This window comes from Prionailurus bengalensis, chromosome X (genome assembly GCF_016509475.1).
Source record: "Prionailurus bengalensis isolate Pbe53 chromosome X, Fcat_Pben_1.1_paternal_pri, whole genome shotgun sequence".
Classification (NCBI taxonomy): Eukaryota; Metazoa; Chordata; class Mammalia; order Carnivora; family Felidae; genus Prionailurus; species Prionailurus bengalensis.
The window spans coordinates 57,842,904-57,870,665 of NC_057361.1; the positions used below are offsets into that span (position 1 = coordinate 57,842,904).

General features: G+C 39.2%; 1 protein-coding gene across 2 annotated transcripts in view; it reads left to right on the forward strand.

Annotated features, from left to right (window-relative positions):
• Window positions 1-27,762, forward strand: part of KIF4A (kinesin family member 4A) — a 129,080-nt gene that overhangs the window by 49,917 nt on the left and 51,401 nt on the right. For both annotated transcript variants that reach the window (XM_043571000.1, XM_043571001.1), the window contains 8 exons: window positions 1,365-1,481; window positions 2,092-2,267; window positions 8,883-8,944; window positions 17,373-17,505; window positions 19,212-19,270; window positions 19,377-19,482; window positions 23,945-23,992; window positions 25,344-25,529. In XM_043571000.1, the coding sequence (XP_043426935.1) occupies window positions 1,365-1,481; window positions 2,092-2,267; window positions 8,883-8,944; window positions 17,373-17,505; window positions 19,212-19,270; window positions 19,377-19,482; window positions 23,945-23,992; window positions 25,344-25,529 (887 nt within the window). The remainder of the gene's footprint in view (window positions 1-1,364; window positions 1,482-2,091; window positions 2,268-8,882; window positions 8,945-17,372; window positions 17,506-19,211; window positions 19,271-19,376; window positions 19,483-23,944; window positions 23,993-25,343; window positions 25,530-27,762) is intronic.

Here is a 27,762-nt window from a genome sequence, read left to right on the forward strand (position 1 = left end):
GAGTTTTGGAGCTCAAGATCTTGTAGATACATAGTTATTTCTGGTTGTATGGGAGTCCACAGTATGGCTGAGTAAATAAAAAGGTAGAGTAGCATTAAACAAAAATGATACCATTCATTTATCATTTAACTTTGTATAATTATCTTTTTTTATTTTTGAGAAAGAGAAAGCGTGAGTGGGATAAAGGCAGAGAGATGGGGACAGCATCTGAAGTAGGCTCTGTGCTGACAGCAGAGAGCCCAAGACAGGCCTCGAACCCCCGAACCATGAGATCATGACCTGAGTCGAAGTCGGACACTCACCTGACTGAGCCACCCAGGCACCCCACTTTGTATATCATTTAATTCTCCACCACAACCCAATGAGGTAGATAGATGTGCCTCATTTTAGAGCAGAACCCAAAATCATATAGGTAGTCAGTGATAGAGCCAGGATTAGAACCTAAGTCTATCTGACACCAAAGCCTGTGCACTTAACCACTATACTATGTAGCCTTTTCACAGTAAACATAATCATGGGAAGGTCAGAGGCTTTAGAAGGACCTCAGAAATTATTACAGGGTTTAAAAAGCAAACTTTGTAATTCAAGAAGTGGAAAAGAATCTTTACCCCTTTTTTTTAAAAATTTTTTTTTCAACGTTTATTTATTTTTGGGACAGAGAGAGACAGAGCATGAATGGGGGAGGGGCAGAGAGAGAGGGAGACACAGAATCGGAAACAGGCTCCAGGCTCTGAGCCATCAGCCCAGAGCCCGACGCGGGGCTCGAACTCACGGACCGCGAGATCGTGACCTGGCTGAAGTCGGACGCTTAACCGACTGCGCCACCCAGGCGCCCCGAATCTTTACCCTTTTTAAAACAACAAGAGAAAATGTATTCCTCTGTGGTGTGAAAGAAAAAGCATAGGACTTAACCGAAATCCTAAGATGGAATGTCAGGCCTACCACTCACCAGCTGTTTGACCTTAGACAAGTCATAGAAACTCTGATCTAGTTTCCTTATCTGTAAAGTGAGAATGATAGTAAATATAATTTAGTGACATGATAAAAAATAGCTGTTCATCTAATTTCTCAGCACTAATTGGAGAATTAAAAGTGGTAATGGATATAAAAAGTAAATATACAAATTGTTGTTGTCATGGTGATAGTTATCTGTCTTTCTACTTTGTTTCCATGGGAAAGGGCAACAAGTCTCAACAAATTCAGTTGTGCATATCCAACATTTAGACCTTTGTTTTCAGAAAAGTGAAGAAGATCAAGAAGTCTCCTTAAGACTGATGATTTAATATTTCTGTGGGGTTTTTATTTTATGTAGGTGTATGTTCAATGCTTTACCAAGCAATTTAAATTGTGTTTCCTGCTACTAGGCATTAATATTAACCGAGGCCTCCTGTGCTTGGGAAATGTGATCAGTGCTCTTGGAGATGACAAAAAGGGTGGCTTTGTGCCATACAGAGATTCCAAGTTGACTCGACTGCTTCAAGGTAAGCCCAGAGTGCCTCTAAAAATAAGAGAGTAACTCAGAGTAATAGTGCTGAGAAGGTAAAGACAGGATCGGTGAACAGATTTTTGGACTATCCTATACAGAGCTATCTAAGTGATAAATTAGAAAGAGACCAATTAGTAGGCAGGCTTGTAAGATAATGGAAAGGTGTCTTCATAGATGGGTTTGAAAGCCAAGAAATCTACAGAATGCCAACTGAACTTTATACTTTGTAACCGAAAATGAACTTGATTACTGTTTATTAGTACTTGATAAGCAGAATTCCCTGAATAATTAAAACCTACCTAGAGAGGGCATCCTAAGAATGTTTAATTCCACTAGTGGCTCCTAACTTACTTGTGCTAGGCCTGAGTTGTTTTAACCCAACTAACTGCCAAAATCACAGTCTTACGAATGGGGACACATGGAATACGATTCTAAACTATATCATTTATGCAACAAAAAATCTTAGTATTTTTACTAACAGGAAATTTGCAGATTATTAAAAATTTTTTTCTTAGAGCTCTGAGTTTGAAGGCACCCACCTAAATGGACAGCTTTCCTTGCATCCTGCTTGTTTGATTTTATTTCCTCCTATTGTTATTTTTCAGATTCTCTAGGAGGTAATAGCCATACACTTATGATAGCCTGTGTGAGTCCTGCTGACTCCAATCTAGAAGAAACATTAAATACCCTTCGCTATGCTGACAGAGCAAGAAAAATCAAGAATAAACCTGTTGTTAATATCGATCCCCAGATGGCTGAACTTAATCATCTGAAGCAACAGGTAAAAGGGACTTAAAATTTGATGGGAAAAATTTAAGTGTATGAGTGGAATGATAGAGCTTCTGTTTCTCAGCTTCTCCTCTACCAGAAGTTTAGAGATGTTAGCTAAGCATTCTGTTGCTTTGGGAAAATTCTAAAGTAATTCCTGTTAACATGTTTATTGTCATCTTTAAGATCTGGGGGTGGCATTGGAGATTTCACTGATAAAAAAGTGAGCAGTGGGAGACAAGGCAAGAGAGGTAGGCAAGAGTCAGATCCCGAAAGTTCTTACATGACTGCTTAGAGAATTTGAAATTCAACCAGAAAGCTATGGGAAGCTATTGAAAGTAAGTGGGCTACATGGTGATATGTGTGCTTCAGGGAGATCACTCTAGCAAGTATACAGAAATAGATTAGAAGTAGGTATAACTTGAAGTAGGAAAACAAATTACAATAGTACCCCCCTTATCCATGATTTCACTTCCCACAGTTTCAGTTTACTCATGGTCACTCATGGACTGGAAGCAGGTGATTCTCCTTCTCACGTATTGTCAGAAGGTTAATAGTAGCTTAACACTACATCACAGTGCCTATGTCATTCACCTCACTTAGACACTCATCACGTAGACATTTTATCATCTCATATCATCACAAGGAAAAGGGTAAGGACAGTACAATAAGATATTTTGAGAGGGGGGGATCACAGTCACGTAACTTTTATTATAGTATATGATTATAATTGGTCTATTTTAATTTTAGTTACTGTCAGTCTCTTACTTGCATGATTTATAAATGAAAGTTTATCATAGGTATGTATGTATAGGAAAAAGCATAGTATATATAGAGTTCAGTACTATCTGCAGGTTCAGGCATCCACCAGGGGTCTTGGAACATATCCCCCACAGATCTACTGTAGGCTATTATAATAACCCAGGTGAGAACTATGGCCTAAACTAAAGATAGTAGCCATAGAAATAAAGAGAAGGGGGGCGCCTGGGTGGCGCAGTCGGTTAAGCGTCCGACTTCAGCCAGGTCACGATCTCGCGGTCCGGGAGTTCGAGCCCCGCGTCGGGCTCTGGGCTGATGGCTCGGAGCCTGGAGCCTGTTTCCGATTCTGTGTCTCCCTCTCTCTCTGCCCCTCCCCCGTTCATGCTCTGTCTCTCTCTGTCCCAAAAATAAATAAACGTTGAAAAAAAAAGAAATAAAGAGAAGGGTACAAATTAGAAAGAAAATAACCCAAGGAGGTAGGATGTCTAGAGCTTGCTTGGTAACAAATTTGATGTGGAAAGGTCAGTAAGTAGGGAGAATCAAGGTTGTTCTCAAGTTTCTTGCTTGGACAACGGATTAAAATGGTAGTACCAATCATTGAGTCAGGGAATATAGGAGAAAACACAGGGTAAAGTGAGAAAAAATTTTTAAAAATTAATAAAATTAACTATTTGTAATCACAGTGAAAAACATGGGTGAATCTCATAAAAATAATGTTGTGTGAAAGAACCCAGACACACAGTGGAAATGATGGAATTCAGTTTGGGGCATTTTGAATTCGAAGAACTTGGGGGACATGTAAGTAGAGTTTTTCAAATGTAGCTGGCCTTTGGGTTTAATGTAGAGAGGTCTGAACTGAAGATACAGATTTAAGAGCCATTAGCATTTAGATGGGATCTGAAATTATTATAGAATGGATGAGACCAAATGGCACATTCAAGGTACTCACTAAATATTTGCTGAATGAGTAAATGGCCACAAAGAGAAGAAAGCCAAAGACAGAACACTGGGGGAACAGCAGTTTTTAAGGAATGGGGAAAAGAGGGAAGACAAAAAAGAGAGACTAAGACAGAGCCAACAAGTAGGAAGAAAAACAGTCGTATCATGGAAGACAAGGGAAGAAAGTTTCAAGGACCATCAAAAGTACAAAGTTATTTTTTTTTAAAGTACAAATTTATAAAGAAGTGTAGAGCAAAATAAATACTGAAAAGGTCCATTGGTTTTTTTAATCAACAAAGAGATTATTGGTGACTTCAGTAAGAAGAGGTTCAGATTGTTGTGGGATCGACAGTGAATGCTAGATAAGGAAGTGGAGGAAGTTGGTAGGCTCTTCTTTCAAGAAGGCAAAATGAAAGAAGGCAATAGCTAGGTAGTCAAGGGTCAAAGGATATAGGTCTGTTTGTTTTTAAAAATATGGAAGAAGCAGGGCACCTGGGTGGCTCAGGCGGTTAAGCATCTGACTTTGGCTCAGGTCATGGTCTTGCAGTTCGTGGGTTCAAGCCCCGTGTCAGGCTCTGTGCTGACAGCTCAGAGCCTGGCGCCTGCTTTGGATTCTGTGTCTCCCTCTCTCTCTTCCCCTCTGCTATTCATTCATTCTCTCTCTCTCAAAAATAAACATAAAAAAAAATTTTTTTAAACATGAAAGAGGCTCAGGACGCACCTGGGTGGCTCAGTCAGTTGAGCATCTGACTCTTGTTCTCCGCTCAGGTCATGATCTCATGGTTTGTGGGATCGAGCCCTGCATTAGGCTTTGTGCTGAACTTGGAGCCTGCTTGGGATATATTCTCTCTCTCTCTCTCTCTCTCTCTCTCTCTCTCTTTCTCAAAATAAATAAAATAAACATTTTTTAAAAAATGGAAGAGACTTGAGCAAGTGAAAGAACCAGTTGGGAGAGACTGAAACTGAGAATAGGGACTAGTTGCTAAAAGGCCATCTCTAAGTAGTTGAGATCCTGAGCACAAATAAAGAGGGATTTGCTTTTGACCATGGAGGGGATACCTACCACCAAGACTAGAAGAAACAAAGTCAGAATAGGAAGAATACAGTGATAATAATTTAGAGGGAAAAGAAGGAAAATTGAGGGATTTTCAGCCTGATGACCTTTAACTTCTACATGTAGTTGGAAGCAAGGTCATCTTCTAAGAGCAAGCAACCAGATAATAGGGTAGAGGGACTGAAGAGATCACAGAGGCTTGAAATCATGGAAATGGAAGAGGTAGCTGACTAGGAGCATGCATTTGTGGTGGTATCAATATAACTGGTTGTGTAACAGCTCAGTAACTCTGGTAGAGGAGATGAGAAGGTGAGTAGTTGGATCAACCCAGGCTTGCAGGGGTCAAGTTTTCTTACCTTCCAGGGTACTCTTTATACTGGGAATCTAGTATTTCCCAACTGTGTAGTGTTCACTCCATCTCTGGCCTTCCTCCTTGGTGATAATAGCTACTATTCAGTTAGTCTGAATCTTCCCTTCCCTTCTCTTCCCCTATCTCCTTTCCTCCCAGGGGTGACTGTACAAAATACAAGTAATTTACCTGTCAACAGTATCATCTCAATTATAAAATACCGTACTCAGTTCTGTCCCTCCATTTTCTTTCATGTGTATTTATATTGCCAAAAATGCTCTTCTTCCTAGTCATTCATTTGTTCATTCATTCCAACAATAAATATGTATTGTACACTATTATGTGCCAGGTATTGTGTTGGGATACATTGTTGAGCAAAGGAGACACAGTCTCTGCCTTCATGAAACTTATTGCCTGGTGGGAGAGACAAACACCAAACACGTATTCATACCAACATATCATTATAAAATGAGATAGTGTGCTATGTAGGGTAGTATGACCGTATGGAACAGGGTCTTCTGTTATACATCTAAGCTGAGAAGGCTTCCCTGAGGTAGCAATGTATGAGCTGAGATCTCAGGGATTGAGTAGGAAAAGAAGGAAAGAAAACAAGGAAGAGGCATCCAGGGAGAAGAAAAACCATATGTAACAAAGTGTAGTGGTTAAGAGCATTGACACTGGAGTCAGACTGCCCACATTCAAATTCTAGCTTTATAACTCACTGGCTATGTACCTTGGGCAAGTTCTCTGTGCCTCAGTTTTCCTATCTATAAAATGGGAATAATTATACCTGCTTCATAGGGTTTTTGTGAATGTTAGATGAATTAATACATGGAAAGCACTTAGAACAGTGCCAGGCATATACCAAGTCTGAAAGGGTCCTGATTTAGGAAGGCATATAGTGCCCTTGAAGAACGGACAGACTGCCAGTGTGGCTAAAGTGGAGGGAGCCAGGAAAGAGTATTCCAGTATGAGACTAAAGAAGAAGCAGAGACCTCATCAAGACCTCACGGACTGTGTTAAAAATGATCTTAAGTCGTGTGGTACTATTCATAATTTATGTTTTTAAAAGATGAGCTGGCTGCTGTGTGGAAATGGATTATAGTGGAGCAAGAGTGGATTCATGGAGACCACTTTAAGAAGTTACTACAGTGTGGGTTGCCTGGGTGGCTCAGTTTTTTAAGCGTCCAGCTCTTGGTTTCGTCTCAGATCATGATCTCACAGTTTCATGAGTTCAAGCCCTGTGTCTGGCTCTGTGCTGGCAGCGCAAAGCCTGCTTGAGATTCTCTCTCCCTCTCCTCTCTCTGCCCCTCCCCTGCACACGTGGTCTCTCTCTCAAAATAAACAAATAAACTCTAAAAATTTTTTTTTTTAATTTTTTTTTCAACGTTTATTTATTTTGGGGACAGAGAGAGACAGAGCATGAACGGGGGAGGGGCAGAGAGAGAGGGAGACACAGAATCGGAAACAGGCTCCAGGCTCTGAGCCATCAGCCCAGAGCCTGACGCGGGGCTCGAACCCACGGACCGCGAGATCGTGACCTGGCTGAAGTCGGACGCCTAACCGACTGCGCCACCCAGGCGCCCCTAAAAATTTTTTTAAAAAGAAGTTACTACAGTGGTCCAAGAGAGAGCTAAATAGTGGCTTAGACTTAGGGTTATGGTGACAGTGATGGAAATAAATGACCAGTGGCTTAGATAAGGGCATGAGGGTTCGACAGCCAAATTTCTGGCATGTGAAGCTGCATGTTCACTGACCTTGAGTGCGCTAGAAAAGGACCAGGTTTGGGGATAGCAGACAACTAAGTGGAAATATTAATTAAGTACATAGTTGAATATAAAGCTCTAAATTAAAAAAGACTTGTGTTTGAGAAAAATTTGGGATTCCCCTGTTCATAGATGGTAATTGAAACCATAGTCAGAGATGAGACTTTAAGGAGAGAGTATAAAGCAAGAAGACTGATACTGAGTTTTGAGGATTTATCATCTAAAGGACACTTGGTGTGAAGATTAGCCAAGAAAGAGCCTTAGAAGATCAGTTAGAAGAATAGAAGGAAAAGCAGGAAAGTATGGTATCTGGTAAGCCAACTGCTACCAAATAGTCAAGTAAAATGAAGACTGAAAAATGCCCATAGGATATAGTGACCTGCAGATCATTGGTGACCTTAGCAAGAGTTTTGTGAGTGGAATGCTGTAGGCAGAAATCACATTTGAATAGGTTGAGCAGGTGAGAGAGGTGAACAAAAGGAAATGGAGGCAACAGGTATAGACGATGCTCTCAAACTTTGTGAAGGAGAGAAATAGGACAAAAGATAGGAAGTAGGATTGAGAAGGGTGCTTTTGTTTTGTTTTAAGATTGGAGAGACTTGAACATGTTTTAATCTTGATAGAAAGGATCCTGTAGAAAGGGAGACGTGGAAGATACAGAAGAGAGAGGGGATAACAGTGTGATTCATCAGGAGGCAAGAAGAGTTTGGGATCCAAAGCACAAGCAAGGAGACTGGTTGTAAGAGGTGGCACAGCTCCTCTTTCATCGTAGGAGGGAATGAGAGAGGATGAATGTGCATGCACTCTGGTTTAAGAACCAGCCCCAAGAAGCCTCCTTTTGACTGTTCTGGAATTTTATTAATTTGCTTCTTCTCAGAGCCCTAAACTACTTAACTGTATTTTATGAATTCACATCTTCTATCTTCTTTGTCTCTTACTATTTCAGGCCATAGGCTTGTCTTTGTCAACTAGATTATAAACTTGAGAATAAAACACAGGAGTTTATTCTCGTATCCTCCTCATATTACCTGGCCTAGAGCTGAGTTTGACTTTAAAAAAAATAGATGCTCAAGGGGCACTTCAGTGGCTTAGTCGGTTAAGTGTCCGACTTGGGCTCAGGTCATGATCTCGCAGTTTGTGGGTTCAAGCCCCACATCGGGCTCTGTGCTGACAGTTCAGACCCTGGAGCCTGCTTTGGATTCTGTGTCTATCTGTGTCTCTCTCTATCCCTCCCTCACTTTTTCTCTCTCTCTGTGTTTCAAAAATAAATAAACTTTAAAAAAATTTTTTTTAATGATTATTTTTGAGAGAGACAGAGTATGAGCGGGGGGAGGGGCAGAGAGAGAGAGGGAGACACAGAATCCAAAGTAGGCTGTGCTGTCAGCACAGAGCCCCACACGGGTCTCGAACCCACAAACTGTGAGATCATGACCTTAGCTGAAGTCGGATGCTTAACCAACTGAGTCACCCAGGTGCCCCAACTTAGAAAAATGTTTTAAAAATAGACATTCGGTAAAAGTCATTGAGATGCTTAGGTAAAAGGAACAACTCAAGTTCTAAGTACTAGCTATTCATATAGTGCTGTTTGGACTTTTGTCACTGAATCGTCAACCTTGATGATTTCTGTAAGGCCTAAATATGCCTTAGATTTCATAGGCACTAAGTAGAATTACTCTATGGCTAATTGTAGTAATTTAGCTGACAAGGGATAAGTAGCTTTTGACTGGTGATTAGCTTACTATTTTTCTTTGCTTTTCCCAGGTACAACAGCTACAGGTCTTGTTGCTACAAGCCCATGGAGGTACCCTGCCCGGATCTATAAAGTAAGAGCCATAGATTAATTTTATTTTTTTAATTTTTCTTAATGTTTATTTATTTTTGAGAGCAGAGAGAGACAGAGCATGAGTGGGGGAGGGACAGAGAGAGAAGGAGGCATAGAATCTGAAACAGGCCCCAGACTCTGAGCTGTCAGCACAGAGCCTGGCGTGGGGCTTGAACTCACAGACCATGAAATCATGAACCAAAGTCAGATGCTTAACCAACTGAGACACCCAGGTGTCCCCCCCTGCTTTTTTTTAAATTTTTTTAAAAGAGTCGTAGATAAATTTTAAATGTATATTCTAACAGAGGCCATTTCTTCTGATGGTTGTTTTACCCTGATAGACTAAAGTTTCTGGTAGCATTTGGCATCAAGGTAGGGATCTTGCCAAACGTTCTAGTTAGCTTTGAGGCAGCCTGATGTGATGAGTTCTAGCCTCAGAAACTTATTAATTGGAATTTTACTGTGGCTGTTTATTCTCCCCCATTTATGTATTTGATTACTTATTTATATCCATATAGAATCATAGGTATTTATTTTATTCTATGGGCTAACATCCAATGCTATCGTTATTTGTTTTATTGCTCAGATTGTTCCTGTTTTGTCCAATAGGCTCTCCTTCAGGGTGATTTTATGTTCTTCAATACACCCTCTAGTTTGTTTGTTTTTTCACCCTCCAGTTTTTAAGCATTTCTACAGAATGTTCCACACCCATCTTGTATTTTCCTCTCCCCAGTTCTAGAATCAACCATATCTCAAAAGAGCCCTGATTTTTTTATTGGAAAATAGTGTTTAGAAACCCAATCTGGGTGCTGGGTGTGCTTGTTGTTACTGGGGTGTCACTGTTTCTAGGCCCTCTCAGCTGGTAGAGAGGAAATATCTGTATGTCTAGTAATGTACACATATACTCATATCTACATTTTTATATCTGTCTTTCTATATATTAATAGCCAGATTTTATACCAAATACCTCTGATTCCAGTCCAACACTACAGGGTTCATTTTAGCCTTCTTCCTCCTCCTATTTATAACTCCTTTTTCCAACAGTAAGACACCAACTCTTATTATCTACAATCTATTTACTTATTTGTTCAATTCCAGGATATACATACAGTAGTTTCAAAATTGCTAGCCCATACCCCTGTGAGAAACACTTTTATGAACTGGATTACAGCATTTACGTACAGTTCTTTTTGTCTTTAGGCTTAGAGTATCCAGGCAAGATACTGTTTCCCACAGTTACTGTTTGTATTCCATTTTGGGTTTCCCCTACGTCTTGGTTGGTTTTAATTGTTAGTTTATATTTCAGGTATGCAAAGGGTATATGAAATATTATCATGCTCTAAGAGTCAGAGTTATACAAAGAAGAAATACTCAGAGCAGAGCAATGCAAATCAAAACCACAGTGAAATATCACCATACACCCATTAGGATGGCTAGTAGTAAAAATACTGAATAACAAATGTTGGCAAGCATGTGGAAAAAATTAGAATCTTTGTACACTGTTGGAAGGATTGTAAAATGGTATAACTGCCATGAAAAACAGTATGGAGGCTCCTCAAAAAGTTAAAAATAAGAATAGCACATGATCCAGCAATCCCACTTCTGGGTAATATATCCAAAAGAATTGAAAGCAGGGTCTTAAAGAGAGACTTGCACACCCATGTTCATAGCAGCACTATTCCCAATAGCCAGGAAGTGGAAGAAACACAAATGTCCCATCAGTGGATGAATGGATAAACAAATGTGGCATATACATATAATGGAATATTATTCAGCCTTAAAAAGGATGGAAATCCTATTACATGTTACAGCATGAATGAAACTTGAGGACATTATACTAAGTGAAATAAGCCAATCACAAAAAGACAGATATTGTATGATTCCACTTATATGAGATACTTAGTCAAATTCATAGAAACAGAAAGTAGAATGGTAGTGACTCGGGACTGGGGGTGGGGAGAGGCAAAAGGGGAGTTGTTTAATGGGCAGAGGATTTCAGTTTTACAAGATAAAAAGGTTCTGGAGATCTGTTTCACAACAATGTAAATATACTTTAAACCACTCAACTGTACACTTAACAGTGGTTAAGACAATAAGTTTTTACCACAATTAAAAAAAAGAAAAAGAAAAATCCACAACAGAACTAGAAGAAAACATAGGCAAAGGTCTATGTGCTTTATAGATAAAGGTGAAAAACAGTGTAGAAATAAAAGCAATGCCAAAAAACTGTAAAAGAATAGACTGAGGGGGTGGTGGGAACAGAGTTGTTTAATGACTATAGAGTTTCAGTTTTGCAAGATGAGAAAGTTCTGGAGAGCCATTGCACAATAATGTGATTATACTTTACTGAACTGTACACTTAAAAAATGGTTATGATGGTAAATTTTGTTAACGTGTTTCTTACCACAATATATTTTGTGAAATGTCATTCCCTCTTCATCCCTGCTACCCTATTCCCATTGCACCCTTATTTCTACCACTATTCTCCCTCCTCCATATTGAACCAATGTCTTTAGTTTCTGGTCTAGCTTTCCTATATTTCTCCTCTACAAATGAGCATATACCTATTTATTTTTTTCATGTCCTCTTATATGAATGGTAATATGCCATAGATGGTCTATGTGGCTTTGCTCTTTTCAGTATTGCCTGTAAATCATTTCTTATCAGTTCATAAAAGCCTTCCTCATTCTTTTATACAGCTGCATGTTTCTCTTATTGTACATACTAATTCATCCTCTTTCCTATGTATGGGCACTTAGGTTTGTTTCCAGTATCTTGTGATTACAAACATACTGCAGCAAATAACCTTGTGTTATTCAGTTCTCATATTATTAGTGACTTATCTTCAGGGTAGATTTCTAGAAGTGGGATTGCCGAGACAAAAGGTAAGTGCATGTGTGATTTTGTTAGATATTGCCATATTCCCCTCCAAAAGAGTTATGCCAGTATGCATTCCCAGTGGCAGGGTGTGACAAGGCTTGTTTCCCCATATCCTCACCAGCAGAATGTGTTGTCGTACTTCTCAATTTTTTGCCAATCCAATAGGTGAGAAATACTATCTCAGTATCTCATTTTAATTTTTATTTCTTTATCAGTGGATCTCAGCTTTTTTTCATGTTTCAGGCCCACTTTTATCTCTTTTTCTAGTGAATTGTCTATTCATATGTCTCATTTTCTATCAGATTTTTTTGATCCTTTGGCCCTTTTTGAAAAAATGTGGTAAAAGATACATAAAATAAAATTCACGACTTTAACCATTTTTAAGTATACAGTTCAGTGGAATTCAGTGCATTCACAATCTTATACAACCATCACCACCATCTTGCACAACTGAAACTCTGTACTTGTTAAACAATAACACCCCAATTTCCCCTCTCCCTTCAGTCCTGGCAATCACCATTCTACTTTCATTTAATTATCTGAAGCACCTAGAATGAGTGAAATCATACAATATTTGTCCTTTTTTGATTGTATTTTTTCACTTAGCATAATATCTTCAAGTTTCATCCATGTTGTAGCATGTGTCAGAATTTCCTTTCTTTTAAAGGCTGAAAAATGTCCCATTGTGTATGTATACCACATGCTGTGTATCCGTTTATCCTTCATTGTACACAGGTTGCTTCCACCTTTTGGCTGTTGTGAATATGCTGCCATGAATGCTTTAAGACCCTGATTTCAATTCTTTTTGGGTGTAGACCCAGAAGCTAAATAGCTGGATCATATAGTAACTCTTTTCTTTGATTTTTTAAATTAGACTGCCATACTATTTTACATAGTGGCTATACCGTTTTGCATTCCTACCAGCAGTGCACGAGTGTTCCAGTTTCTTCACATCCTTGTCAAACACTTGCTATTTTCCACTATAAAAAAAAAACTTTTCCTAAAGTTTATTTATTTTGAGAGAGACAGAGAGAGGGTACAAGTTGGGGAGGGGCAGAGGAGGGGGGTACAGATGATCCGAAGCAAGCTCTTTGCTGACAACAGCTCTTTGCTGATAACAGATGCAGGGCTGAAACCCACAAACCGCAAGATCATGACCTGAGCCTAAGTCAGATGCTTATCCCACTGAGGCACCCAGGCGCCCCTCAACTTTTTGGCTATTATGAATTATGCTGTTATGAACATTTAGCTGCAAGTTTTTGTACAGACATTATTGGGTAGATATCTAGAAGTAGGATTGCTGGGTCATATGTTTAACTTTTTAAGAAACTGCCAAACTTTTCCAAAGTGGGTATGATGTTTATATTCTCATGCTTCTGGATTTTGATTCATAATTAGAATGCCTTTCCCTATAGCAGGGTTAAAGAGGAATTTGTGTCCTTCTAGTACCTATGTTGATTATATTTTTTGCATTTTGTATTTTCATTTGGAGTTTATTCTTATGTATGTGTGAGCTTATTTTCTTTTAATATCCTTATTTTCCATAACTCTTAATCATTTTTTTCTTATTATAAAATTGATATGTTGCTTCTTGTAGGACATTTAAAATGAAAAATATAAAGAATAAATCTTAAAACTGCCATAATTTTAAAATGAACAAATCAGGAGACTATAGATGCTGGAGAGGATGTGGAGAAACGGGAACCCTCTTGCACTGTTGGTGGGAATGCAAATTGGTGCAGCCGCTCTGGAAAGCAGTGTGGAGGTTCCTCAGAAAATTAAAAATAGACCTACCCTATGACCCAGCAATAGCACTGCTAGGAATTTATCCAAGGGATACAGGAGCACTGATGCATAGGGCCACTTGTACCCCAATGTTCATAGCAGCACTCTCAACAATAGCCAAATTATGGAAAGAGCCTAAATGTCCATCAACTGATGAATGGATAAAGAAATTGTGGTTTATATACACAATGGAATATTACATGGCAATGAGAAAAAATGAAATATGGCCTTTTGTAGCAACGTGGATGGAACTGGAGAGTGTGATGCTAAGTGAAATAAGCCATACAGAGAAAGACAGATACCATATGGTCTCACTCTTATGTGGATCCTGAGAAACCGAACAGGAACCCATGGGGGAGGGGAAGGAAAAAAAAAAAAAAAAAGAGGTTAGAATGGGAGAGAGCCAAAGCATAAGAGACTGTTAAAAACTGAGAACAGGGGCGCCTGGGTGGCGCAGTCGGTTAAGCGTCCGACTTCAGCCAGGTCACGATCTCGCGGTCCGTGAGTTCGAGCCCCGCGTCGGGCTCTGGGCTGATGGCTCGGAGCCTGGAGCCTGTTTCCGATTCTGTGTCTCCCTCTCTCTCTGCCCCTCCCCCGTTCATGCTCTGTCTCTCTCTGTCCCCAAAATAAATAAACGTTGAAAAAAAAAATTTTTATAAAAAAAAAAAACTGAGAACAAACTGAGGGTTGATGGGGGGTGGGAGGGAGGAGAGGGTGGGTGATGGGTATTGAGGAGGGCACCTTTTGGGATGAGCACTGGGTGTTGTATGGAAACCAATTTGTCAATAAATTTCAGAAAAAAAAAAAAAAAGTTCAAAATATCACTCAGTCTTACTGTGAAGACACACATCTTTGATCTTAAAAATGTCTAGTTTAATAATGTACCATTGATAATCAAATTATATTATTATTATTATTAATTACTTTAATTTCCAGACAAGTTAGGGGTGAATTATGGTTTCCTGAAATAGGATGAGTGCTGTGAAGACAGAATAATAAGATACAATTTCATTTATATTAAAATCAACTCAATTTAAAAAAAAAAAAAAAACTGCCATAATTTTATCACCCAGAGATTACCACCCTTTATAATTTTCCATCTTTGGGTAATATAGTCTTGGTTTCCTGATAATGTTTTAAGAATGTTGAGTAAAGAAACAGAGGAAAGTGGGGTTCCCTTAAAGGGTCTCTTAAAGACCTATTCTAGTTTAACCAGTTTAGAAACAATTGACCCATCTTCCTTTCCTTTCGGTTTAGCATAGACCTGTTTTATGTAAGACAAGTTTAATGAACACAAGGCTAATAAAACTATTCCACACTTCCAACCACCTAGAATATATTACAGGATATAGTCTCAGCTACACAAGTAATAGAATAGATTCTAAGAAACAGTTGATGAATCAAATAGTGAACTCACCTGTTCAGTGTTCTACAGAAAAATAAAGATGCTACTTCTTTTCTCAAAAATGTATGTGTATATTTTAAGAAACATTTCATAAAAGATCTCACAAAATGTACAGTTCATATACATGAAATGTTTTTTGCTTTTTGTCCTAGGATTATATTCTTTTCTTATTGAATGTGTATCATGGAAGCTTTTGCATTGATTTTCTGTGTTTGTCAATTTGCACATGCTCAGCTAACTTGAATTCCTAGCAGAGGCAATTAAATAGCCTGTGAAAGAGGAAACATGGGTGTTCCATTGTATTTTCACCCATTTAAAGAAATCTTGGAAATTTTTAGGAGGGCAAAACTATGGAGTTAAAAGTATCATTACTTTGGAGTTTATCAATTTACATGAATGAAACATGGAGGTTTTCAGCTTAATAACTATAAGGAAATATCAGAGCAATCTAAAATAACACTAAAGGGGCGCCTGGGTGGCGCAGTCGGTTAAGCATCCGATTTCAGCCAGGTCACGATCTTGCGGTCCGTGAGTTCGAGCCCCGCGTCAGGCTCTGGGCTGATGGCTCAGAGCCTGGAGCCTGTTTCCGAATCTGTGTCTCCCTCTCTCTCTGCCCCTCGCCCGTTCATGCTCTGTATCTCTCTGTCCCAAAAATGAATAAACGTTGTAAAAAAAAAAAAAATTTTTTTTTTAAAAATAAAAAATAAAAAAAATAAAATAAAAAATAAAAAAATAAAATAACACTAAATTTACCAACAGTTTTTATTTATTTGTTTGTTTGTTTGTTTGTTTATATTTCAGAGAGAGCACATGAGTGGGGGAGAGGGACAGAGAGATAGAATTCCAAGTAGGCTCCACGCTCAGCACAGAACCCGATGTAGGGCTCAATCCCACGACCCCTGGGATCATGACCTGAGCCAAAATCAAGAGTCAGACACTCAACCAACTGAGCCACCCAGGCACCCCCATTTATTTTTTCATTTTTTATTTTTTTTAAGTAAGTTTCATGCTCAGCGTGGAGCCAGTATGGGGCTTGAACTCACAACCCTGAGTTTAAGACCTGAGCTGAGATCAAGAGTCAGACATTAAAAAGAAAAGAAAAGAAAAGAAAAGAGTCAGACGTTTAACTGAGCCACCCAGGCGCCCCAATAGTTTATTTTTATAATCAACATTTTAATTGAACATTCTTTCATAAGAGTCTTAGTAAATTCTCAGTAGTATAACACAAGACCTTATGGTTTGGCCTTGCTATTAACCTTTTGATGAAAAGCATGCTAAAATTTTCTGTGAGAATTCCTTGAGGTCTTAAGCTGGGTGAGAGGGCATCTATTTCCGAAATCCTTTTCGATCCTTTATTGAGATTGAGAACAGATGTTCCCTGTCCTTTTTTTTTTTTTGCCTCTTTATTATAGCCTTGACAACTATTCATTTTTCCCCTCAGTCTCCTTCAGATTCAAATCTTCATATTTCTTCTGATCTTTTTTCACCAGTCCTATTTTCCAGTCTTTTAAACAATTAATCCCAGTAGATTACCAAAAACACAAAAACAAAAACTGTACCTCTCGTTGGTCTTTTCCATTAGTCTGGAAATGATATCAAGTAATCTGCATAAGTCCCAAAGGTTCTATATGTATTCCTTCAAACTATTTTGTTCCCTCCCACCCACGCCTATTTGATATGGACACAATTGTCACCACCCACTCTAAGCAATTTAAAATTGATAGACAAATGAACAAGAGGTTTTGAGTAAGGCAGGCATTTAGAAGGGAACACTTATTTATGGAGGGTTGTGAAATGTGCTCTCAGTGGCTGCTGGTCATTATATCAACTTTCTGACTTCCTAAATGCTATTTCCCTAAACTTCAGTAAATAAGCAGTTGACTTTTCTTGGGGTTAAATTTCACCCTGAGCTGTGTCACTTCTACCTCCCCCATACCTCTTCCTTCCCTGCTTCCCTAACCTTTAATGAGGGAATGAGGGTGGGAAGAAGAAAGAGAACACCTATCTTAGCTGCAGTTAGCCTTTACTTCTTAACTACATAGCACAAACATATCTTAAACCAAGAGCCAAGGGTAAAGGTTAGTTAGTCATTTCTGTTGCAACCATGTCTGGTTCTGAATTATTACCGTCCCACAAATCATTAATTCAACATATTTCAGGCATATGTTTCTTATTCATTCAATATACTGCCTGACTGGAAGGGTAGATTGGAATGGACACACTTTTTTCCCAGATTTTTGGGGGTTAATTTTAAACCAGTCCCCCACACCTAAAAGGCCTGTGGGGTATATTTTTATCTACCTTTGATATAGGTGTTATCAACAGGTATTTTTCTAATATGTTACTTTCTTTGTTTTAGTGTGGAACCATCAGAAAATCTACAGTCCCTGATGGAGAAGAATCAGTCCCTGGCAGAGGAAAATGAAAAATTAAGTCGTGGTCTAAGCGAGGCAGCTGGTCAGACAGCCCAGATGTTGGAGAGGATCATTTTGGTGAGGACCCAAGACTAAGCTACTAGCAATCTGGACATTTACTAGCTTTAGTTTCTGAAATGTTTAACATGCTTCTCATTATGAGAGACAAGTTATCTGGAAATAAATGGATTAATTTTACTATGTCCCCCATGGAGCCCCTCTTAAGCCCTCTACATGCATGGGCTTATGATCAAACATACAGAAAAGTTAAAAGAATTGTATGGTGAGCACCTGTATATCCATCACAAAGAATCCACATGAATCGTATTTGAAAGTACATTTGTTCTAAAATGCCAGAGAGGAAAGAACCAGGACCTCCTGTCACCTTAAGTCCTACTTAATCTTTATCCGTAATACCAAGTAACTGTCCCCTCAGTAAGATTTTAGTTCTTCTCTATCTCCCTTCCTCTAATGTCATCACATTTCATACTCTGTCCTAACAGCTGCCGTGGTGAGATAGAACAGCTGGGAAATTAATGTTAATTCTTTTACATATGATTCATTTCTAAATAGTGGATCACTATGTAACTGATTACACCAATTCTGTATGCAACTACCTGTCTGATAGTAACCTGGATCAGTGCATGCTGCCTCTGTAGCTAATGTTTTTCTGCTAGTCTAAGTACAACTCAATCTTTAATAGCACAATGATTGTCAAAAGCGAAAATGAGTTTCCACCAAAATGTACTTGAACATCTGTAATTTATGCACCTTCATGCATCAGTGTGCTCTCTAGTCAAGGAAGTGTAAGCTGCTTAAAGATTCTTTAAAGGGGGCCAAACCCTATATCCATTGTCTATTACTAGGGAAAGGGTGAAAATGGGAGCTAGAGGATTTTTATATACAGTTTTCTGTCACCAGTGCTGTATTCTGTGCCTTGGGAGTAACTCTAGAGGCTGTGTCTCACACATATGTGAATGTGGCTGACATAACAGACAGTACCTGTTACTCTAGCCACATACCCATTTGAACTTTATAAGGCTGTCGTAATGGCTTCAAGAAAGCTTCTTATTTGATGTGCCGTTGGAATGTCATAACAAGCACATTTTTGTCCTGTATAACCTGCCCTTCCCAAATCTGTCACAGCATCTAGCACGTTACAGATACTGTGATTAAAATAAAATGGAAAATATCAATCACCTTTCCCAAATTGTAGCTCCCTCGGCCATTTCTTCTCTGCTACCGTTCTTGTGCCTCACCCTTTTTCTTGCTTTCTCCTACTAAAACTAGCCTACCATATCAGATAGTGTAACTTGGGAAAAAAAGCTCAGCTCATATTCAGTGTGAGACCCTTTTATGTTTTAAATGCCCTTATGCTGGGGCTAGGAAACAGTATAGTGTAGGAGGCATTTTAAAGTTAAGTGGGTTTTTTGCAAACAGGGAATAGCATGCCAGGAAGTATTGCTTTTTCCCCCAATTGCAAAGTTCTGTATGGAATTAAGGCTTCACACTCCACACCATAGTCTGAGCTTCATGGCAAGCATAAGACCCAGCTGCTTAGATGCTGTTTTTAGTAGCTCATGTTGACTGAAGGGCTAATTTCCATGACTCTGTTAAAAAAAATACATTTCTCACTAAATTACCAAAGCCCACTAAATCCTCTTATTATAGCAAAGGAGCCAACCTTTCTACCTAGGTTTTGATCCATTGGAGTAGGAGAGAGGGCATAGTTAGGTGAGGCTGTTAGGTGTTGCCACTGATGATCTCCTGGGTCTCTGTTGCAGACAGAACAAGCGAATGAAAAAATGAATGCCAAGCTAGAGGAACTGAGGCAGCATGCAGCGTAAGTTTCATACCAAATGTTTCCTATACCACCTTAGTATATAATCACCGACGTTCTGGTCTTTGCAGTATGATTAACCTTTGGGTTCCTTTGTTTGAACTTTCAGCTGCAAAGTGGATCTTCAAGAGCTAGTGGAAGCTTTGGAAGACCGGGAATTAAAAGAAAATGTAGAGACAATTCGTAACCTGCAGCAAGTGATTACCCAGCTATCGGTAAGCCAAGTAGGGGCAGTGTAGATAGACGTATTGCTTTCATTTGTTTCTCTTGATGCATATAAACATATCTAACTTGTGCCTTTGGCCAAAACAACTAGATTGTGAGCTGTTTGAGGACAGAGGTCATGGATCATTGCGTATGATCTGAATATTGAATTTGTTAAGTCAAAACACTCCTAGGTTACATATGCAATGGCACATCAGTATTTCAGTACTGTAATCCAATACTGGAAGCAGCAGCACAGCAGTGCAAAATTGCCTGGTAAAACAGGCAGCAGGCATTGATTTGCTGTCCTTTCAGTGCAGGCTAACTTAATAAGAGGCCTTGTACCTCTTACCTTGATCTTAAGTAAGCTGGGTTCTAACAGATAGCTTAGAGCAACCAGGGAATACCATAGTTCTTTTTTATAACCAGTAATAAATTCATTTGAATGATCGTTCTGTAAGTCCCCATTTTTATTTATTTTTAGAACTGTTACAGTAGTTGTGGGTGGGCTTGGGCTGCAGGTATTTGTTGTTTTTCCCGGAAGAAAAATTCTTACAATCCCACCACCCTAAAAACCTCTTTTATTTTTGGTGTTCCTTCTCTATCTTAGCCCTTAGGCATATATACGTTTCTTTTTTTAACTGAAGTCATGTTAAGGGGCTGTGGTTGATTAAGGGGTTATAGTAGGTTTTGTTCCATCTATACCCTCTTATTCATCATTCTGAAGCTGTGACATGTCTGTAAATGACTGGTGGTAATTTCTAGCTCTTGGGCAGAGGCTTTAACTTCACCACAACAGTGGTAAAATCTCAGGTCTTGCCCAGTGTTTTCTAGAGTTTTCAAAAGGGTATCACAAAATCATCTACACCTATGTTTTACTCTTAAAGAGTCCATTTAAAAATATCCTACAGTATTGTGGGAGGAAGGGTTAGGATGAGTTCCAACAAGTTAAGTGAGTAAATTCCCAAAAGACTTGAGAGCAGTGTTTTAGAACAAGTAGTGCTATACAAAACTGCCACGAGCAGTCCAACAGAACAGTTCATTTATCCAACAAACAGGCCACAGCAGTTGAGAACCTGGACCCCAGAGCCAGACACACCCTAGTTTGAAGCCAATTCTGCCACTCAGTAGCTGTATAACCTTGCTAAGTACTGTATTAATATCAAAAGAAAATAATTTAAGTGACTCAAAAAGGACGTTAAAAGCACCTGAACTCCAGGTAACTCCTTGAGTGGAAGCAGAATTGGAGTTTTATAAGGTGAGAAGGGAGGGCTGTGTGTCCTTGTGGTTTGGCTCATGTAGGAGTTTTGTTGTTAATTGCTGTGAAACTTTTGGTTTGAGGCTGTTCCAGTTTTCATGCCTGTGGCTTAAATTAAGAACATTGGTGCAATCCATCCTACTAGCTCTCCAGTTGTTTTCAAGAGTCGTTCTTGCAACCCTTGTAGTTTGTTCGCTGGTTAAGGTTCATAAGTGGGAGAGATGGCAAAGAAGGGGGAAGGAGGCAAGGAAAATTAGGAACCCTCTCTTTCTGTTTTAATCCTCTTACATTACCAATATGAGCAAAAGTCACTGACAACACAAAAGAAGGGGTGATTAACTGCCCAGAAAATTCAGGAAGTCAGTACAGAAGACAATGGGCCCTAAAAAAGGAATAGAAGTTTGCCACACAGACAATGGGGAAAATAGTCTATACAGAGAAAAAGGTACATGTCAAAGCAAAAATGGTTGAAAGTTCAGAATGTGATAAGGACCTCACTGTGGCTGAATTATAGAGTGCATGCCAGAGAATGGCTATCACAAGGTTAAATTTCACCATCTATAATTCCACTTAAATGTAGCTGAAACATCTGATGTATGAAAACCTTGTGTGAGCTGCCTCAGAATTAAGATAATCTAGGCTGCAGAACCATACTGGAACCGAAGCTTATATGATTACAAAAGAGTGATCCAGGACACCGTTGTTCATGGCCACCACAGCAATCTTAGAGGATTTCACACCATCTCATTTCTGGGGCTTTGGGTCACATGGGAAAGATGAAGGAAACCCATGGAAACAAGTTAATAACGTTAGAGAAGGCATATCCGCGGTGAGGATCTGGTGATATGACTGGTGACTGCTGTGCCTGTAGAGGAAATTGCTAGTGGTGGCTGACTCAGAGAAACTCTATAGAATCTCTGTGTCTGCCACTGAAAGTCACTTGGCACATGCAGCCAGAAGGTACTAAAGATTGCCATGAGCTGATAAAGTCCCTGGCTCTCCACTGTCACAGTTAGGCAGAGTAAACCCTTTTGCCCAAGGGCTCCTGCTGGACTCTTGAATCAGAGGTTTCCATGTCTATTGTTTCGAGACCCTCCCAGCTATGTATTTTTTGGAAATACACAACAATGTATCCTGTGGTTTTTATTAAGACTCACTACAGTGAAAGCAAAATGTTTCAGATGTAAGTGCTTGTGCCCTTCATTCTGGATTAAAACTATTTTTATTTTAAGTGACAGGTGAACACCCCTTTTTCAGTTATGAAGGCAGCCATTGTTCCTAAATATTCCTCCTGGGGTTTTAAGCACTAAAGTGTACCATTTCTTCCTTAAAAATACAATTCAAACAAACCTTGCTGCAGTCACCTGTGAGGAAATTCATGCAGTCCTTTCAGTTCCCACAAAATCAAATTTTGTTGTTTTTATCCCCTCCTCTAAGACCAGTTCCATAAAAACCATTTTGCATGCCTGGTAATGGGATTGCCTATAGCCTACAAGCCCAAACTTCCTATTGAAGGGCATTGCTGGTTAATGTAGCTCAACGTACCCTAGCCTTGTCCCCCTGACTGCCACCTTCAGCAAATCACGTATTTTTACCTTACAAGAGGTTCTCCATCGTAGCCTGAGAATGAGAGCTAAAGAGGCTTTTAGGTTGAAATAAATCCCATCATTATATATTTATATTCAGGATTATGAAGGCAGAATCCTACCAAGTTCATGTAGAACATGTCACCAAAGCTTAACCTTTGGCATTATAAAATTGTATTAGGCCAAAAGGTAAACCACAGTAATACGTCTTCTTCAAAGATTAACCCATTTACTTCAATCCTGACCCCCTGGAAGGTAGTAGAAAATGTCTCCAAAAGCCAGCGTTACAGGCTTTACTCATCTAGGATAGGTCTGTAAGTAGTCCGTTTACTGAAATTTAAAACATGGGAGGGAAGAAAGGGTAACCATCAACCTATAATATATCGAAGTGCTCTGTTTTTCAAGAAGGATTTCATATGCCTGGTCCTTGTAGAATCACCAGTATTCTAAGTCATGATGAAAAAGGATGTGAGAACACTGGAGCTTCCTTTGAATTTTCTTTGAGTCTCACTGATTGGGAATTTCTGGGCAGGGAAAGTGCTTTACAAATAGCACTTACTAAGGGCCTCTTCACTCCTCGCCTTGAAGGTATGAGATTCAAGTTTCAACAACTATGTAAGGTTTCACTGGGCTGATGCAGAGACTCCATGTACTAACCCTAAATTATTTTCTTGCTGTTGAGCTAGTAGCTCTTTCACCTTTGACCTCTTTAATCATGTGACTTCCTGGAAATCCTTTCTTCCCAGGCTCATGGAATCACTTAAACAGAAGTGGTAATCCATATGTTGCAATACCAAATAAAGCCTAAATTCCAGTGGGGAGAAGAGAGCTTGCTCATATGATAGCCTATAAACAAATTAGTCCTAATAAGTGGTTTTAGGTTTCCCTTTTAGATGGTTGTCATTCCAGTGCCCAAAAAAGGAATTGCCCTTCTCTGGAAGGGAATCAGCGCTTGCCCTTTCCCTTCATGTAACCACTACCTGCAGTAGCTGCATAAGATTGATTCATTCTTAGATATATGAGGGAGATTTGTCTGAATTCATGAGCACATTTTTCTGGGTTATCAGCCTGTATGGAATTTATTTCCTTCTAGAGTAGGCTCTTGCTACCTTGACGGACTGTAAAAAAAAAAAAAAATACAAAATAACCCTTGCTTCTATTCACTTTTCTACTGCGTTGCCTTTATTTCATATGTCTGTTTTTTAGGTGGCATGTCCATGTGAACTGGCTAGACCTGTACATTATAGAAGTAGACTTAGTGGTAAAAACATAAAGGATAGAGTCTATAAAATGGGTTAAACTTTGGCCTGTTAGAATGACTAATGCTTCATTGGCTCAATAATCTCTGGCAGAGCAGGAGAGGAGCAATAAATATGTCAATTGCCACATGACCCTATTTTTCTTTTTAGATAGACTACACCATCAACCTTATAATGAGGATAGACTCTTAAGAGGTGGAAAATGGAAATGTGTGGTTTTGGGTGTAGCTATGTGCCACAAAATGGGTCCAGCACCTTAAATGGTCTCTATGTATACTTGAAAAAAAAAATTAAGTAACCAATATAAAATCCACTAGTAAGCTTCACTTCAGGGTCTTTTCCTAAACTGAAATATCATTTGTCATTGCAGGATGAAACTGTTGCTGCAACCATTGATACTGCAGTAGAACCAGAAGCTGTAAGTAATTGGCTTTGTGTAGAACTAGGAGCTTTAACTGTGCCATTTCCTGTTAATTTATCACTCAGCTGAGGAAGAGAATCCCTGATTGCTACCATCCTCCATAGAGTACCTTGGAAATCCAGACATCTTGAGTATAAATGCCAGTTGTGTAAAATCCCGAAGTTGGATAGACTCCATCTCTAATAGTATGACTGCTAATGAATGGCAGGGCTTCTCAAGGATGTCATTTTCCTTATTTGCAGTCTGGTTTGCTGACTTCTTATTAGATGCTAGTATTCTGCAACAGCTGTCTAGCAAGTTAAGGGAGGGAAAAAAAACAAATTAGGTAATTATGGCAGAGTCAAAAAAGTAGTAGAGAAGAAATGGAAGAGACTTTTTTTCCTCATCATACTTTGCTTGTGGATGGGATGGTTAGGGGCTAAAAGAACCAAGGGAAATATTTTGAGTGTTCAAGTTGCAAGAATAGATAAAATGTATTAGATGTTGGCTAAAGGTTAGAGAGCCAAGTCAAAATGAAAGGCTAGACAGTGGCTTCCTTGAGACATCTTTTTGCCCTTAAAACAAACATGTATCGGTATTTTTTGTATTCTGAAAGAAAGATGGCAGATAAATCAGGTGACCTCTGGCATGTGCCCTTCATTCTGGATTAAAACTACTTTTATTTTAAGTGATGGGTGAACACCCCCTTTTCAGTTATGAAGGCAACCATTATGTTCCCAAATCTTTCGGGATTATAAAGGGATAATGAAGCCTCTTCTCCATTTCCACCATTCCTAAAGTGCCATTTCCAGAACTCTTTCTCTTGTAAAGATCCCTTAGAATGAGATGAAAGTAAGAAATGTTAGCTAGATCAATAAAGGAAAGAGCAAGAAACTCAGTTTATTCTAAGAGTCAGTTAAAAGATGTAAGAAACAAGGTGCTGTGACAACAGGGAAAGAGGCTAGGCTCGACTCATTTCAGATGTTTAAAGCAAATGTATGAGAAGCCATATTTTTTTTAAATTTTTTTTTCAACGTTTTTATTTATTTTTGGGACAGAGAGAGGCAGAGCATGAACGGGGGAGGGGCAGAGAGAGAGGGAGACACAGAATCGGAAGCAGGCTCCAGGCTCTGAGCCATCAGCCCAGAGCCTGACTCGGGGCTCGAACTCCCGGACCACGAGATCGTGACCTGGCTGAAGTCGGACGCTCAACCGACTGTGCCACCCAGGCGCCCCGAGAAGCCATATTTTTAAAATAACAGGGGTACCAGTAATGGAGAAGTGGCTATGAGACCAACCTGATGAAGTAGGGCCTAAGGATCTCTAATTGCTTGTTTCTCTTATAAGTCATCATTTTGATCTTTTCCAGCAAGTGGAAACCAGTCCAGAAACCAGCAGGTCTTCTGATGCTTTCACTACTCAGCATGCTCTACGTCAAGCTCAGATGTCTAAGGAGCTGGTTGAGTTGAATAAAGCTCTTGCACTGAAAGAGGCCCTAGCCAGAAAGATGGCTCAGAATGACAACCAACTGCAGCCCATTCAGTTCCAGTACCAGGTAAAATATTTACCAGAGCAGCATTTGTTTGTGTCTGCCACTTGTGTGTGTGAGTGGAGCAGGGGCGGGTGGAGGGCAGAGAGAGAGGGAGACAGAATCCGAAGGAGGCTCCAGGCTCTGAGCTGTCAGCACAGAGCCTGACATGGGGCTCAAATTCATGGACCACCAGATCATGACCTTAAATGACTAAGCCACCCAGGTGCCCCAGGCATACTGTTTTTGATGACGTTGAGACAACATAATGTTCATAGTACAACTGGAATTGTATTGTTGGTTTCAAAAAAAGGATACATTCAGGATAGGGAACCTGCAATTTTGTTTCATTTAATCTAACACCTTACCTTATGCAACAGGTATTTAATAAATAGTTTAATGATGTTATAATAAATGTGGTCTCTACTTGTGGAGAAATTTTGTTCTAATACCAATACTGAGATTCTGAGAAAGGTACATCTCTTAGTAGATGGTCTTGGCTATAGTGTGAATTAGGAAGAGGCTTATGGGGTACCTGGGTGGCTCAGTCGGTTAAGTGTCTGACTCTTGATTTCAGCTCAGGTCATGATCTCACAGTTTGTGAGTTCGAGCCCCACATTGGGCTCTGCACTGACAGCACAGAGCCTACTTGGGATTCTCTCTCTCTCTCTCTCTCTCTCTCTCTCTCTGCCCCTCCCCTGCTTTTGTGCTTTCTTTCTCTCTATAAAAAAAATTTTTTTTTAAAGAGAGGGAATAATGGATATCACTTGACTTGGCAAATGACTAAACTGTTTTTCTTAGTGGTAGTTCTATGTTTTTAAATTTTTTCTTAATGTTTATTTAGAGAGGGAGAGAGCACAGATGCACATGTACAGAGGAGGAGGGGCAGAGAGAGGGAGACAGAGGTTCCAAAGCAGGCTCCACACTGACAACAGAGGGACTGATGTGGGACTTGAACTCACAAACCTCGAGATCATGACCTGAGCTGAAGTTGGACACTCAACCGACTGAGCCACCCAGGCACTTAGTGGTAGTTCTAACTGGCCCTTGCTAATTAATAATCAGATCTTTACTGAAAGACAAGTCTTTGGCTTTCAGGTTATTCCACAAGGTTAACCAGACCTTATTTTCCATTGTAGCCCAGTGTTTCCCATCCACAAAGTGATGTTAGCAGGGCTGGTAGAGGGAAGGGTGGATTGTTTCCCCATCAAGCTACATCCTACCATCCTCGGGTCATTATTTTCATATCAAGAAATCCCTATAGAAATCATGCAGCTTCTACCCCCAGCTCCCCTAAGTTTTCAGAGTAAAAACAAGAAAAGTGTTTCTCCTAAATAATTTTCATCACTTTTTTTCCTTAGGATAGAGAATTCCCCCAGGGTATTCCAAAATAATAACTGAGTTGCCATTAGAGGTTTTATTTCCTTTTTTTATTATTACAGTCATGTTTAACTTTTTTAAAACTTAATTTTTATTTATGTCAAATGCAAAAAAAATAAATATTTATGGCAAATGCATATGTATCATTTTAAAAAGCCAAACAGTACAATAATCAGAAAAATGAATCAATTCCTGCCCTACTACCTTCTGCCCAGTTCCCTAGGTTTATACTTTACATTCTTTAAGCTGTTTCATCTGACACTTACATTCATTTTTTTGTAGGTAAGAGTTGGCAGTATAACACGTTAATTTAAAAATTTTAGACGTTGCAGATCAAAGCCATAATGAAATATCACCTCAACACCTGTCAGAATGGCTAAAATTAAAAACACAAGAAACAAGTGTTGGCAAGGGCATGGAGAAAAAGGAATGCACTATTGGTGGGAATGCAAACTGGCACAACCACTGTGGAAAACAGTGTGAAGATTCCTCAAAAGATTAAAAATAGAATTACCATATAATCCAGTAATTCCACTACTGGGTACTTACCCAAAGAAGACAAAAACACTAATTCAAAAAGATATATGCACCCCTATGTTTATTGCGGCATTATTTACAATAGCCAAATTATGGAAGCAGCCCAAGTGTCCATTGATAGATGAATGGATAAAGAAGATGTGGTATATATACAAATGGAATATTATTCAGCCATAAAAAAGAATGAAATCTTGCCATTTGCAACAACATGGATGGATCTAAAAAGTGTAATGCTAAGTGAAATAAGTCAGTCAGAGAAAGACAAATACCATATGATTTCACTCATATGTACAATTTAGGAATCAAAGCAAAAAAGAGACAAACAAAAACACAGACTCTCAAA